The sequence below is a fragment of the Rhincodon typus genome, chromosome 21 (genome assembly GCF_021869965.1).
Source record: "Rhincodon typus isolate 14 chromosome 21, sRhiTyp1.1, whole genome shotgun sequence".
Taxonomy (NCBI): domain Eukaryota; kingdom Metazoa; phylum Chordata; class Chondrichthyes; order Orectolobiformes; family Rhincodontidae; genus Rhincodon; species Rhincodon typus.
Window position 1 is genome coordinate 16,444,722 of NC_063352.1, and position 14,549 is coordinate 16,459,270.

At 41.4% G+C, this 14,549-nt stretch overlaps 1 protein-coding gene across 4 annotated transcripts in view; it reads left to right on the plus strand.

Moving 5' to 3' along the window:
* The first annotated feature begins 1,546 nt into the window (after nt 1-1,546).
* The window catches only part of LOC109927795 (arf-GAP with dual PH domain-containing protein 1), a 120,577-nt gene continuing 107,574 nt past the window's right edge, over nt 1,547-14,549 (plus strand). For 2 of the 4 annotated variants that reach the window (XM_048609878.1, XM_048609879.1), the window contains exon 1: nt 1,547-1,959. In XM_048609878.1, coding sequence (XP_048465835.1) covers nt 1,875-1,959 — 85 coding nt within the window. In that variant the 5' untranslated portion in view covers nt 1,547-1,874. Of the gene's footprint in view, nt 1,960-10,949; nt 11,010-14,549 lie in introns of those variants that run through there. The other 2 variants (XM_048609881.1, XM_048609882.1) reach the window with 2 other exon arrangements.

Sequence of the window (14,549 nt, forward strand, 5' to 3'; positions counted from 1 at the left end):
TTCTCAGGTAGCCTTGAAACAAAAATAGAAATTTCTGGAGAAACTCAGCAGGCCTGGCAACATCTGTAGAGACAGAAACGGAGTGAGCATTTCAAGTTCATAAGACCATAAGAAATAGGAACAGGAGTAGGCTGTTCGGTCTCTCAAGCTTGGTTGATATTCAGTAGGATCATGGCTGATCCAACATTCCTCATACTCACTTTCTCGCCTTCACCTTGATTCCCTGTGAATGAACAAGTATTTATCTCAGTCTTAAATATATACATGGATTCTGCCCCCACAGCTCTCTGTGACAAGGAGTTTCAAAGACTCAACCCTCTGAGAGAAGCAATATTACCTCATCTCAGTGTTAAATTTGCATCCCTTAATTTCTGAGACTGTACCTTCTGGTCCTATACACTCCCATAAGGGGAGACATCCTCTCAGTATTTACCCTATCAAGCCCCTTAACAATCCTATATGTTTCAGTGAGATCACCTCTCATTCTTCTAAACTGCAATGAGTCCCAAACTGTCGAGCCTTTGATCATAAGACCATCCCTCCATGTCAGAGATCATCTTAGATAACCTTCTCCGCAAGGTCTTTTTCCTAGGGTAAGGGAGCCCAAAACTAGAGGGCATAAGTTTGAGGGGAGAGAGAGGAAAGATTTAGAATCATACAATCCCTACAGTGTGGAAACAGGCCCTTCGGCCCAACAAATCTACACCGACCCTCAGAGCATCCCACCTGGACCCATCTGCCTATAACCTACCTAATCCATACATCCCTGAACACTAGGGACAATTTAGCATGGCCAATCCACCTAGCCTGCACATCTTTGGGCTGTGGGAGGAAACCCATGCAGACACAGGGAGAATGTGCAAACTCCACACAGACAGTTGCCTGAGGGTGGAATTGAACCTAGGTCTCTGGTGCTGTGAGGCAGCAGTGCTAACCACTGAGCCACCATGCTCAGGGACCTAAGCAGTGACTTTTTCATACAGCCGGTGGTGTGTGTATGGAATGAAGAGCCAGAAGAGGTGGCAGAGGCTGGTACATTTACAACATTTAAAAGGCATCTAGATGGGTACATGAATGGGAAGGGTTTAGAGGGATATGGGCCAAAGGCTGGCAAACGGGACTAAATCAATTTAAGATATCTGGCTGGCATGGATGAGTCAGACCGAAGGATCAATTTCTGTGTTGTATAACTCTATGAATCTGCACTGTCTCCAATGAAATGATATCATTCCTTAAATAAGGGGACCAAATAGCTTCTTCTAAAGAGGCACTCATCGCCCTCTTCTCCTGCTGAGTTTCTCCAGCATTCTCTGTGATCATTCTGATTTCAGTGAAGGTGTTGGGGGAAAACCTGGCCCCCTGGAGGACTGAAAGCAAACCAGCCCCCTCCCCACACGCACACACACAAAAGATTGCGGATGAGGATGACTTCATTCCAGCCAATAATTGGGATGTGCCGGCAGATTCGAGTTGATTGGTTCCCACTAGAGGTCGGCCTGGAGCTTTTAAGGCGTATCTCTGAGCGGGGGGAGGGGGAAATGGTCACTTTCTTTGCCGGCGCAAGAATGCGGAACAAGTACAAGTGAGAGGCACGGAGCAAGTTTGATGTGTGGCGTTGGCTTAGTGATAAGGCTTTAACCCCCTAGCTTTGCCCTTTCATCTAATTTTAAACCGACATGCAACAAGCAGGAAAAAAGTGGCTTATGATGAAATCATAGCCGCAGGAGGAGGTTCTGGACAAATCCACTCTTTTCCTTAAAAAACATAGAATATTTAATAAGGAAACAAGAAATTGCAGCTTGCTAAGTCTTGCAAGGGAGATTGATTTTTGTTTTTAACGAAAGGACAGAATCTATTCCAGCTGTCTTGATAGCATGGCGGTCGAGAGAAACAGGAGACTTTTGCAGGATCTGTTGGAGAATCCAGGGAACCAGGCGTGTGCGGATTGCGGTGCCCCGGGTAAGTAGCAGTGAGACAGGGGCGAGAAATCTGCGATTGATTTGTTAAACCAGAGATGTAAATGGGCGAGAGAAGGGGAAAGAGGATGCCAGACGGGGACACTGCTTCTGCAGGGCACCTCCTCACTGCCTCCCTTGTGAAACACCTGTGAGCAGGAAGAGCAGTGACATTAGCATCGAAAATTTGGTAATGTTGGCCAGCATCTGCGGAATGGGGCATTTAAGGAAAAAATATGTTTCACCGGTGCTGGAATGGACACAACTAGGTCTCGAAGGTTACATTTGATTCCTTTCCGAGCCATTCAAGGGGCGTGCCTTATTCTCCCTCTCTCTAATAATCATATTCCACTTTTCTTGTTAAGGGTGGGGTTTTGTTTGCGTAAGGTCCCCACTGTGCCAACAAGGCGTGCACCTTATTACAGGTGCCCCTCCAACGCAGACTTCAATGACATGATGGTTTTGTGTTTACTGTGTAAAACCTGGCACTGGGTGGATATGGACTTTGGTCCTGACTGCAATGTCAGATTTAATTACCAAGCACCAATTCTGCAAGAGGGTGAGGTAGCTCCTAGAAATAGTACATTTCCATCAGTGTTTAGAAAATGTGCCTTTTTGTTGGGGGTGGCTATTGTACTTTGCCTTCAAGGTGACTGTGATAGAGGATAGAGTACAGTAAAGAGCAGCATGGCAAAGAATAAACAGTGATATGAAGCCATCAGAGCCACTGTTAATGAGTTTTTTGGGGGACAGCAGGCAAGGCAAGGGAGATTGAGTATTAGTTACTTTTTTGTGTAATTACTTAAATTTCTCCAGGGATAAAATCAATTTTGAAATAGATTTGTAAAGCATGGCACATGGTAATTCAATTAACATCAAAACTGTATCAAATTAACTTTATTAAAAAAAAAACAAATTTAGAATGATTTAATACTGAACTACTTGATTCCCAAAACAATTATTCTTTCAAATTGTCAGGGTGTGCAAATTGATGGCTCAAATACTATTCTGAGTGCACAGCAAACCCAAGGGTTTAACGTGTCTGTAAATTCAAAATATCAAGTCTGTGCGTTGCAAATATAATTAAATTTGGAATTGGATAACCTCACGGTCCTGTCAGCATTATGATATTCCTAGCTGTATCCTTGTGAAACAGGATGCTGAATTAAACCATGACATTGTCTCTGTCTCCATCTCTTCTGCTTGTGCTAGCTCTTTTGAAAGAGCTCTCCGATTACTCCCATACCCCTGCCCTTCACTCATATCCCAGCAAACTCTTTTTTTTTAAGCAAGTACTTGTCTGATTCCTTCTGAAGGCTATATTGAATCTGCTCCTCTCAAGCAGCTCGCTTGCTGGGAGGGATGAAAAACCAGCAATAGGCCCAGTAATGAGGATCACTTTTTTAAAAAAAGCAGTCAGACTGACTTGTAGGGGAGGCAGTTCAAAAACCCCTCATTTGATTTCAGGAGAGAAAAATGTTTCCTTCTGCCTTTTGGGAAAGTAAGTTCTCTGGGACAGCAACCCTTCAATATGTGCTAGTAAATGTTTGTTTGTGTAAACACAGCTGCCCAAACACTTTACACTCATGGGCTTCTCAGGTGAGGAACTTCAATCCACAGATGACCTAGATAAAGAAGTTTTTTTTTTCAAACTGTCAAGGCCATAAAAGTCAGATAGGACAGCCATCAAATAAGACATGCTCGCAAAAGTAGCGCTGCTGAGCTTCTAAGGCTTGTATACCCAGTGTATTTGCAGTAAATATGTCAACTATATTGCATTTCATGAATTACAAATTGTTTCACGGTCACCAGCTTGAAGACAAATATATTATGGTGTTCCATGAACTGCTGAGACTTGCATTTGCCCAGTCAAGCTACAAATTATGAACTGTTTGACAAATGAAGAGCCATCTGCCTGTCTGGTTTTGTGATTGAGAACTTCAGCGCTATTTTCTCATGTATCCTGTATGTTACTGTTATTACTGAAGTGAATCCTAGGACAGGGGCCAGGGTCATTCAGTAGGACACCAACTAGGCTATGCAACCATAAAAAGCTATATTGAGGCATAGTATTTGGACAATTCCCAAGTTCGGTTGAATAAAATTCCATATTAGATTGGAAACAAACAGAAATTACTGGAAAAACAAAGCAGGTTTGGCAGCATCTGTGGAGAGAAATCAGATAATGTTTTAGGTCCAGTGACCCTTCTTCAGAACTGACTAGCACCAATCCACAATATATCCTTGAATACTTGGATAACAAGGCCCAACACAACCTTCTACAGGCTTCTGGTGACTGGCAACAATCAATTTTCTAGTGATGGCCATAATTTGTGAGAACATAAAATGCTGAATCTATTCCACAGGTTTGTTTACAAACATCTGGTGACTTGCTGTTACTGAGCATAAAGGATTTTTGGTTTTTTTTTTAAACCCCTCAACCTCTCCGGCTTGCTTTCCTCCTTTTACGAGGTCCCTTTGAAATCTCTTTAATTTTTAATCCAAGCTTTTGGTCACTTGTCCTAATACTTCCTTATGAGACTTTGTGTGACAATTGCTCTTGTTTAAGTGGGTGAGGACATATTACTGCATTGAAAGGGATACATAAATGCTAGTGGGTGCGTTTGATGACAGTGCTACAAATAAGGGAAAGCCTAATTTGCTTGAATTCCAAAAGTGCTCTGTAGTAGTTGGTCAAGTCCAGACTCGTGTATTAACCAGACAGCTCCAAAATTGGGGTCTCAAGCATGCAGTATCTGATCTTGGATTGAATGATTGGCTCCATGAAAATCATTCACTTTGCTGCCTAAAACATCATTTATTGCCAGATGAGTGACAAGGTGCTGTGGAAAATATTAGGACGTTCCTATCTTATTTTGTTGGGTTTGGTTACGGCCTAGGAGTTAATGTATTAATATGAATTCACCATACACACCATGTAAATACTGTCACCCTGATTGTTGGTACACTGTCTATTCCAATGCCAACTCATGGTGTAAGAATGCATGGCACCACCTGAATGTAAGTTAGTGTTCTTTGAAACTGAAGAATTTTTTACATTTCCATATCATCTTTCACAACCCCAGGATGTGTCTTGCACCTGATGAAGTACTTTCCAAAGTGTAGTTTGTGTTGACGTGGAAGAGTTGCAGCTTTGCACAACAGCAAATGGAGCTTGCTGTTGGTACAGCAGCTGTTTTTTTTTAAAACAAAAAGCTTTTACACCACTTTTGCAAATGCTGCGCATCCTGCTATAAAAACTTTGTCTATTATTCAATCATGGGCTGAGGGCATTGTTGGCAAGGCCAACATTTATTGTCCAACTCTAAGTGCTGTTGAAAAGGTGGTAATGAGCTGCCTTGTGGTGTGGATACACCTACTTCTAGTGCTGGTATTCTCCAGTGCCTGCTGCCCTTGTTCTTCTGGGTGGGAGAGAAGGGTTTGGAAAAGGCTGTTGAAGGAGCCATGGCGAATACTTGCAATGCATCTTGTTTGTGTGACACACCTCTGCCACTATGTCGGTTGAGGAGGCACGAAAGAAAAATTACAAAGTAGGATCTGAAGGGGCCCGTTAGGCCATTAAAACCTGCTGTATCATTCAACAATATCATGGTTGTTCTGTCTGTCTTGTACATTCCATATTTCTACCTACTCTTGATTTTTCTGATTCCCTTGCTTACTAGAATCTGTCTATCTCTGTCTTGATAATATTCAATGATCTCATTTCTATCACTTTCTGAGGCAGAGTTCCAAAGTCACACAGTGCTCTGAGGGGTGCGGGTGGGGACAGAAGAATCCCTAATTTCTGTTCTAAAAGGGTGACCTCTAATTTCAAAACAATGTCTCTTAGTTTTGGATTCCCCCTTTGGACACAAGTAAACCCACTTTTCATGTCCACCATGTCCAGACCATTCAGGATCTAATATTTTTCGAACTTCTCATCCCTCACTCTTCACAAATTCAAGTGAAAACAAGCCCAATCTGTAAAATCTTTCCTCATAAGACAATCCATTCATTCCGCGTACCACTATCTTTTAAACCTTGTCCAATGCGTTCATCTCCTTCCTTGTAACAAGACCGAAACTCTACATTGTAGACATGGTCTCACCAGTGTCCTGTCAAACTTAAGCATAACATCCTTGCTTCTTTAGTTCCTTGTGTCATTAAGGATTGCATTCCATTAGCTGCTTAATTGCTTGCTATACCCACATATTAACTTCTCATGCCTCATGAACTGGAATACCTAAATACCTCTACACTGGAATTCTGCAGTTATTCTTCACTTAAATCCTGCTCTGTTTATTTTTTATTCTTCCTGCCAAAGTAATGGATTTCATGTTTTCCCACGTTCTATTTCATCTGCCAGATTTCTGCCCACGCTCTCAACCTACCTATATTCACTGACATTCTTTTCTGTCATCTTCACAGCATGCTTTCTTACCTATACTTGTGCCATTCATTTTATTCACTTGTGGGATATGGAGTTTGCAAATTTAGTGACCATGGATTCAATCCCCTCATGTATATCATTGATATAAATTGTAAAAAGTTGAGTGCACAGTATTGACCCCATTCATCACATCCTGCCAATCTGAAAAAGATCCATTTATTCAAGTGGTGTCTTTTTCCATACAGCCATGCTCAATCCATGTTAAGTTGTTACTCCCTTCACCATGATCTCCTACTTTGCACAATAACAGTTTATGGGAAGCTTGTCAAATGCCTTATGGAAATGCAAGTATAGTACACCTACACACAACTGTGGATGCAGGAAACCTGAAGAAGGGTCACTGGGCCCAAAATGTTGACTTTTGTTTTCTTGCCAGAGATGCTACCAGACCAGAGTTCCTCCAACAACTCAGTGGTTTGCACTGCTGCCTCACAGTGCCAGGGACCCGAGTTCAATTCCAGCCTTGGGCGACTGTCTGTGTGGAGTTTGCACAATCCCCCCGTGTCTGCGTGGGTTTCCTCTGGGTGCTCCGGTTTCCTCCCACAGTCCAAACATGTGCAGGGTAGGTGGATTGGCCGTGCTAAATTGTCCCTAGTGTTCAGGGATGTATAGATTAGGTAGGTTATAGGCGGATGGGTCTGGGTAGGATGCTCTGAGGGTCGGTGTGGACTTGTTGGGCCGAAGGGCCTGTTTCCACAATGTAGGGATTTTATGACTCTAAATCTTGCCTCTCTCTCACCTCAAACTTATGCCCTCTAGTTTTGAAAATTAATACCAATGCATCTACTACCTCAGCCACCTCTTTTAGGTCCCAAGCATGAAGTCCACCACGTCTATCAGTATGTAGTTCCATAAGTTTCTTCTGTGCTGCTTCCCTAGAAATTGACTTCATCAAGTTTTTCTCTTCCTTCAACCTCCAGATTTAAAAATATTACTTTTTTGTATCCTCTATGGTGAAGACAGAAGTAAAAAATATATTCATCGCATCTATTATTGCATTGCATCATCACTTTCTAATCCACTATTAACTTCCCTATTCTCTTTTGTGGAACAACACTTTTTTGTTTAGTTTTCCAAGCAGGAAAGGAGTAACTAACTTGCTGTCTGTTTTTACATATCTAACTAGCTGTTTCTCAAGCTATAATTTATTTGTAATCATTATCCTTCTTAGTGTTTTCCTTTACACTATGACAGCCGGCTGACCATCCACTTACCTTTGCACAATTTATAAGTGTTTTTTTCTTTAAGTTTGGTGCATTCCTTTAACTTTAGGTAACTATGGATAGTGGGTTCTTCCCTTGGAATTGTTAGGACTAGTAGGACTGTATTTACTCAGTATTCTGAAATATCTCCAAGTGTCTGCCATTACTTGCTCATGATCTGTCTCCTAGTGTAATATTACAGTTCACTTCAGCTAGCTTAGGTTTCATGCCCGGGGAGTTACCCTTGTTTAAGTTTTAACTAAAAGTCTTAGACTTGTTCTTTTTAAATTAGATGTGGATTTAGTCATGTGACTGCTACCTGGAGGTCCTTTACTCTGCATTCAACAATTAATCTTGTCACGTCACGTTTCACAATACCAAGTCTTTTAAAGCCTACTCTCTGGTCAATTCCAGAACATGCTGCTCTAAGAAGACATTTTGAAAGTATTCCATAAATGCCTCATCAAGGCTATTACCAGTCTGATTTTTTTTTCATGCTTTTATGTAGATTAAAGTCACCATGAAATTGTTGTCCCTTTATCATGATTACCTAATTTTTTTTTTCTTGTATACTTCATCTTGTATTGTAGTTACTGATAGAGCCCTGTAGATCACTCCTACAAAGTGACTACTTTGCCCTAATATTCCTCAAACCAAGTCTACATCATGACTGTTTGGGCCAATGTCATATCTAACTATTGCACTGATACCACCTTTGATTGGGAGTGCTACCATTCCAACTTTACCTTCGTCTTTTTTGAATGTCTTATACCTCTGAATATTTGGAATCTAATGCTCATCATCCTACAGCCAGGTCTTGGTATTGGGGTACCAGATCATATTTGAGTGACATGTTGAAGGTGTCACATGAGGAGCTAATTGTTACCACAGTCATGCAGGGAAGTGGGGAGTATGCCATCACGTTCCTGATCTCTGCTTTGTAGTTGGTGGCCAGGCTTTGGGGAGTCTTACAGTGAGCTACTTGCTGGAGGACATCAATCTCTGACGTGTTCTGAGGAAGGGTCACCGGACCCAAAACGTTAACTCTGTTTTCTCCTCCACAGATGCTGCCAGACCTGCTGAGCTTTTTCAGCAACTTTGTTATATTCATGCGGCTTGTCCAATTATATTTCTTGTCAATGAGGACCCCCAGGATGTTTATGCTTAGCTTTCAGCAATAATAATTCAAGTTGGTCATTGCCTGGTAGTTGTGTGGTACAAATGTTACTTGTCAATTATCGGCCTAAGTCTGAATGCTGTTCAGGTCTTTGCTGTGTGTAGTATAGACAGCTTTAGTATCTATGGACTTGAATGGTATTGACCACTGAAATAATAATCAGCAAACATCTAACTTCTGACTTTCTTGGAGAGAAGGAGCTAAATCTGGTACATTGAAGAACTTCTGCTATGTCCTGGGGCTGAGCAGCTTGTCTTCTAATAGCCATCTTCCTTTGTGCTACATGTGACTTCAACGAGCAGAAAATTTTCTGATTCAGCTTTGTTTTTGTTTCAGCTCTATCTTGCTGAACCCCATCAAATACAGCACATGTTTCCTCTGCAAGAATCCTGAACTCCTGTACACAGAGGCAGTTTGTATTTTAATGTCTTTTCATTTCCTCCTCCTTGCTGAGCCAAGATTCCAAAGGTATTGACTGCTTTCTGAAGTCCTTGAGTGGATTCTTCTCTTGAAGGTAGTGAACTTTAGGAGCTAATTCATCATTCTAGATGTTTTAAGCCAATATGCCACTTGGCATATGGAGGTACTGGTCTGAAGTATCTCTGTGGGTGTCTGCACATGTGCTGTCTTTGAGGCTGCTTGCTCTTTATATGTGGGAGTTGAAGAGCCCCAGAGATACTACGTACACCCCTTTTTATCACAATCATTGTAAAGCAGACTCTCATACAGTTCTTTTGTGTCTATGACCTCTGTCTTCACATGATCATTCTAGATTTGTCTCCTCTGTTACTGATTCCAGAGCTATGCAATCACCTTGTATTATGATTTGGAGAAATCTCACTATAACAATAAATACTGAGCCCAACTCTATGAGCATTGACCTCAACATATGTCTTATGATGATGCTAAAAATATGCATATGTTTTAAAAAAAAAACTTTTCTCCCCTACTAGTGTTCTGGTCCTAGTTGAGACCAGGTTAACTGTCAATTTCTGTAACTACACAACAACAACAACAACAACAAAAACTTGTATTTAGACATCATTAACCCAATAAACTGTCCCAACCTGCTTCACAAGAGCATGATGAAGCAAAGTATAACACTGAGAAACGAAAGGCTTGTGAGCAATGTTCCCTCTAAGCTGTGTGGCTGCACAGCTGTTCTGAGGGTCCATGTGGGCCATTGCTGTTCCCAGCACTGTGTTCCAGTTTCTGAAGGTACTGCAATATGTGGATCTCGGAGGTCTACGCAGAACAAAATTAAAATTAAAGGGATTAGAGTGGATTCCAAAGCTACAGAGGCATGAAGCTATGGAAGGATTTAAAAACAAGATGCAGAAGTTTTAAAACGAAGGCATTTGATTGAGTGGGAACTAATAGTAGATAACCAATGACAAATGTTTGGGGGAATGGGAGTGAGTGTCAAGACACAGATAACAATTTTGGATGAACTCCAGTTTACAGACATGAGAAAATGGGAGGCCAATCAGAATGCATTGGCATAGTCATAGCTTGAGGTAAAAGATGAGAATGAATGTTCCAACATTGTATGACCTGAGCCGTGGGTGGTGATAGAGGTGGAAACAAGTGTTCTTGGTGATGGCACGAATATGAAGTTGGATGCCCATCTTGGCGTTCCGATGTGACACCAAGGGCTGTTGCCACAAAGAGGGAGTAGGATTAAATCTGTCAGTTGGGAACAGTTTGATGTTGGGGCTGGAATTTTTTTGGCAGAAACTTCGCAGTTCAAGACTGTGTGGCATCCTCCAACTTGGTAAGAAACACATTCACCTGTGAGTTGGAATGGCTCACCATCAAGTCTGTGGGTTCGAGTTCTATTCCCAAAGCATGAATACATAATCTATGCTGGCACTCAAAATGAAGTGCTGAGAGAGCACCACTTAGTCAGAGGTGTACGTTTCTTAGCGGATGTGGTTGAAAGTTATCATGTAGATGTTGTTATGGCAGAGAATCTTTTTTTTTTCTTGGCTGTTGGATTTTGCTGTTTGCAAACGTTGCTGAGTTTCTGACTTTACAACAGAGTAAAGGGATTAACATCAGAAGAATGGAATGTGAAAGTCACATGATTAAGTAGTGATCAGAAAGGGAACAGGAGCTCTGGAGTGTTGGTTTTCCTTCTTTTTGTGCTTGTGTATATATAGTTCTTGCAGGAGATTCATGGACTCGAGCCTTATTTTGGGAAACTAAATCCAGTAAGCCACTTGGTAAAACAGTAACTATAATCCATGGTTTTCAGTTTTGAGTTTGGAATGAAATGTGTTACTGTCTCATTGTTTAATTAAATGTTGTCATGTTTTGTTCCTGTCACTCAAATGTTACAGTAAAAACACATATTTAGAGTGAAAATCAGAGGCTTATTAGGCCTTTAAATTTTTAGTGTCTCTGTTTAACTGTTTAATCTACCTGTTTAAAGGTAAGGGCAAATAACTTGCATCCAGTGAAGAAATTGCGAACCAATCAGTTGTTATGCAGTGACCCCGTAGAGATTGGTATGTTGCTTTATTCTCAACTTTTGTTTTGCTTAATTGTCTTGGAACTGGTTGGCTGTAAAATTTGAGCCAGCATCAACAAGGAGTGAATTCAATTTATGATGAGTCAGCTGTCTAATAATACAGCACTTTCTGAAATTCTAGCAATATTTACACTTGAATTAAGAGCAGCATGCAGATAGAACTTTGACCTATTCTCGTCCATCCGTATACAGACACTTATATTTTCTTTTGTTTTTGAAAGAGATCTAATTATCTGTTAACGTTTAACATATCAGCAGTTTCTCAAAGATAAAGATCTGTACAAATCTTCTGAACAAGTGGTTTCATAATTGGGGGAAGTTCTGCTGAGTCAGATTTGGATTACTGAAAATTGCTTGGTTTTAATGCTGATGGTACATTTTTTGCAAAATCAGAACTTTCTTGGAATTAAATCCTCTGATGCAACTTGCTCACAGTTGCTTCAGTAAGCTGAGCCAGTTTTACTCATTTTTCACCGGTTATATAAACTAGAGTTGCTCTTTAGAAGACCAATGGAAATTCAGTAGTGCTGTTCAGAATTGAAAATTTTTGATATTGTTAGAAACTATTTCCATTGACTGATGATTCGATGGGTCAAAAAAAAGGACAAAGGTGGAAGAAAATTTTGTTTGTTTTTTTTTAAAGTCCGTTGTCCTGCCTAAAAGGGTTCAATAACTTTCAAGAGTGCGTCTGTTTGAAAAGGGGGAAAAAGGACTTCCAGTACCGTGGCGATAAGCAGGTGAGCAGGATGAATTAGAAAGCTCTTTCATCGGGTTGGCACATCATGAGGGGCTTAAGGGGCTCCTTCTGTGCTAGATGATTCAAACTGCTGTATAGCCTGTGCATTTAAATTTATAAGCCCTTTCAGCAATGAACTAGATTCTGAATGTTTTGGTAATGTGATGATGGTGTGCTACATTTCACCTGAGGGGAGTATGAGTTGATGTAGCAACCGGTATATTGCAGTCTGGAGCAATGGAAAATAGTGGTGCAGTCTCAAAAGTTCTTTTTCACTGTGGCTGACCATGAATCGCTCCCGTTCCCGCAACCTGTCATTAGCGTGTGTTGGAAGGATTTGCAGGTTGATGCTTGACCTGTTTGGCCTGTCTGTTGTGAACATATCCTCCTTGACCATCAAATCTTTGAGTGGGACTCAAACCTGGAGCTTCTGTTCTAGAGGGTAGGAATGCTCCCCACTGTGCCAGAATACTTTTTTCTTTTAAAGTAACATGCAAATGCCAATATTTTGTTCTGTTGGAGCGTTTTGATTTGTTTTTTGCTGAGAAAAGGCACATTTTGTCAAAGCTTTTTGATTTGCATTTATCAGGACATTTTTGCAAGAACACCAATCTAAGAGCAAAACCAACCTATACTGGATGAGAGAGTACTGATTTGGTTGGCAGGTGGTCTCTGATGGAGGTGTTGTCGTGGAAAACGTACCTGTTAATGCTGATTTGACAGTTAACAGGCTGGTTTTCTTAAATTTTTTTTTGTCTAAGCAAATTCACTGTATTTGATCAGGGCAATATCCTGATCAGTTAACCTGCAAATGGCTGTTACCAATTTTGTTGGGTTGAAACGGGTGTGTACGTGTTCTCTGCCTGCAAAGAACAGGGTATATATATTCTTGTACATGCATGTACAGCACACTGCATACTGTCTGACAGTCCTAAATTTGACAGTGTAATTCCTCGCACATTCCAGATTATCCAGCAAATGTTCAATTGCAAAATCCCATTTAATTTTAGAGTACTGTTATGACTTTTGCAACCCTGGGCTGGTTGGATAAGATTAACACCTTTTACTTGTTGCAAGCAGCTGAAAGGACATGCTATTTGGTACAATCTACCAATGTTTTGGGATGTATGCCCTATATGCCTGGCATCATACCAGCACCAAAAGTCACAAAGCACATGACTCAAGCAGACTGCCTTTTTGGCTTGATAGCCACATCCTGTTAGTGGTGAACACCTCTTGTATTGCTACTGTGTAGTGTTGCTCATACTTTTTTGAGGTACCTTACCCTTTACCAATAATCTGAAGTAGACTAGGTACTTTTCATTAAGGCCTTCCATGAGTTTGAGTGAAGTAATCTCATCACAGTACCCATTATCCCCCAGGGTGGCTTTGTGCCTTTATTTACAATTGGTTTGCGTGGTGAACAAATGGTTTGGGGTCTATTATGAAGTTTCTGATCAGGCCAATCAATAGAACATGAAACTAGGAAACACACCAAGTATACTGATCCGCAGTTTGTGGTAGACAGAACTCCTAGCCAATTTCTCCATTAAGACTTTGAGGCAAGGGAGCTCATTCAACTGTTGCATTTTAAATGTGAATTTCAATGCAGGATGGAGCGCATTAAGATGCAGAAATTCTTGCATGCAGCTGTGGATTCAAAAAAAGCAAATATATCATCACAATGGAGACCCGCAATGAGTAGTAAGTTAGAGGTTATTCTGTTGAAGACACTTTTAATGGAACACGTAGGTTATTTATGAGCACTGGGCCTAGTGGGCTTTGTGCATGGGGAGACCATGTCTCACTGACTTGAGATTTTTGAAGTGACAAAGACAATTTGAAGGCAGCACAGTAGACATTGTCTGTATGGACTTTGGCAAGGCATTCAACTAGGTTCCGCACGGTAGACTGGTTAGCAAGGTTAGATCGCATGGAATCCAGGGGGAGCTAGCCATTTGGATACAAAATTGTTTTGAAGGAGGAGACAATAGTTGTGGAGGGTTGTTTCTCCAGACTGGAGGTCTGTGACCAGTGTGCTGCAAGGATCAGTGCTGGGTCCACTGCTTTTTTGTCAATTTATATAAATTGACTTGGACGTGAATGTAGGCGACATGGTTAGTAAGTTTGCAGATGACACCAGATTTGGCGAAATGGACAGTGAAGCAGGTTATCTCTGAATACAGAAGGACCTTGATCAGAGATAGTAGGAACTGCAGATGCTGGAGAATCCGAGTCAACAAGGTGCAGGGCTGGATGAACACAGCAGGCCAAGCAGCATCATAGGAGCAGAGAGGCTGACGTTTCGGGCCTAGACCCTTCATCAGAAAAGGGGGAGGGGAAGGGGGTTTTGAAATAAATAGGGAGAGAGTGGGAGGCGGAGAGAGGAGAGGATAGGTGGAGAGGAAACAAACAGGTCGAAGAGGCGGGGATGGGGCCAGGAAAGGTGAGTGTAGGTAGGGAGTTAGGAAGGGGATAGGTCAGTCCAGGGAGGAC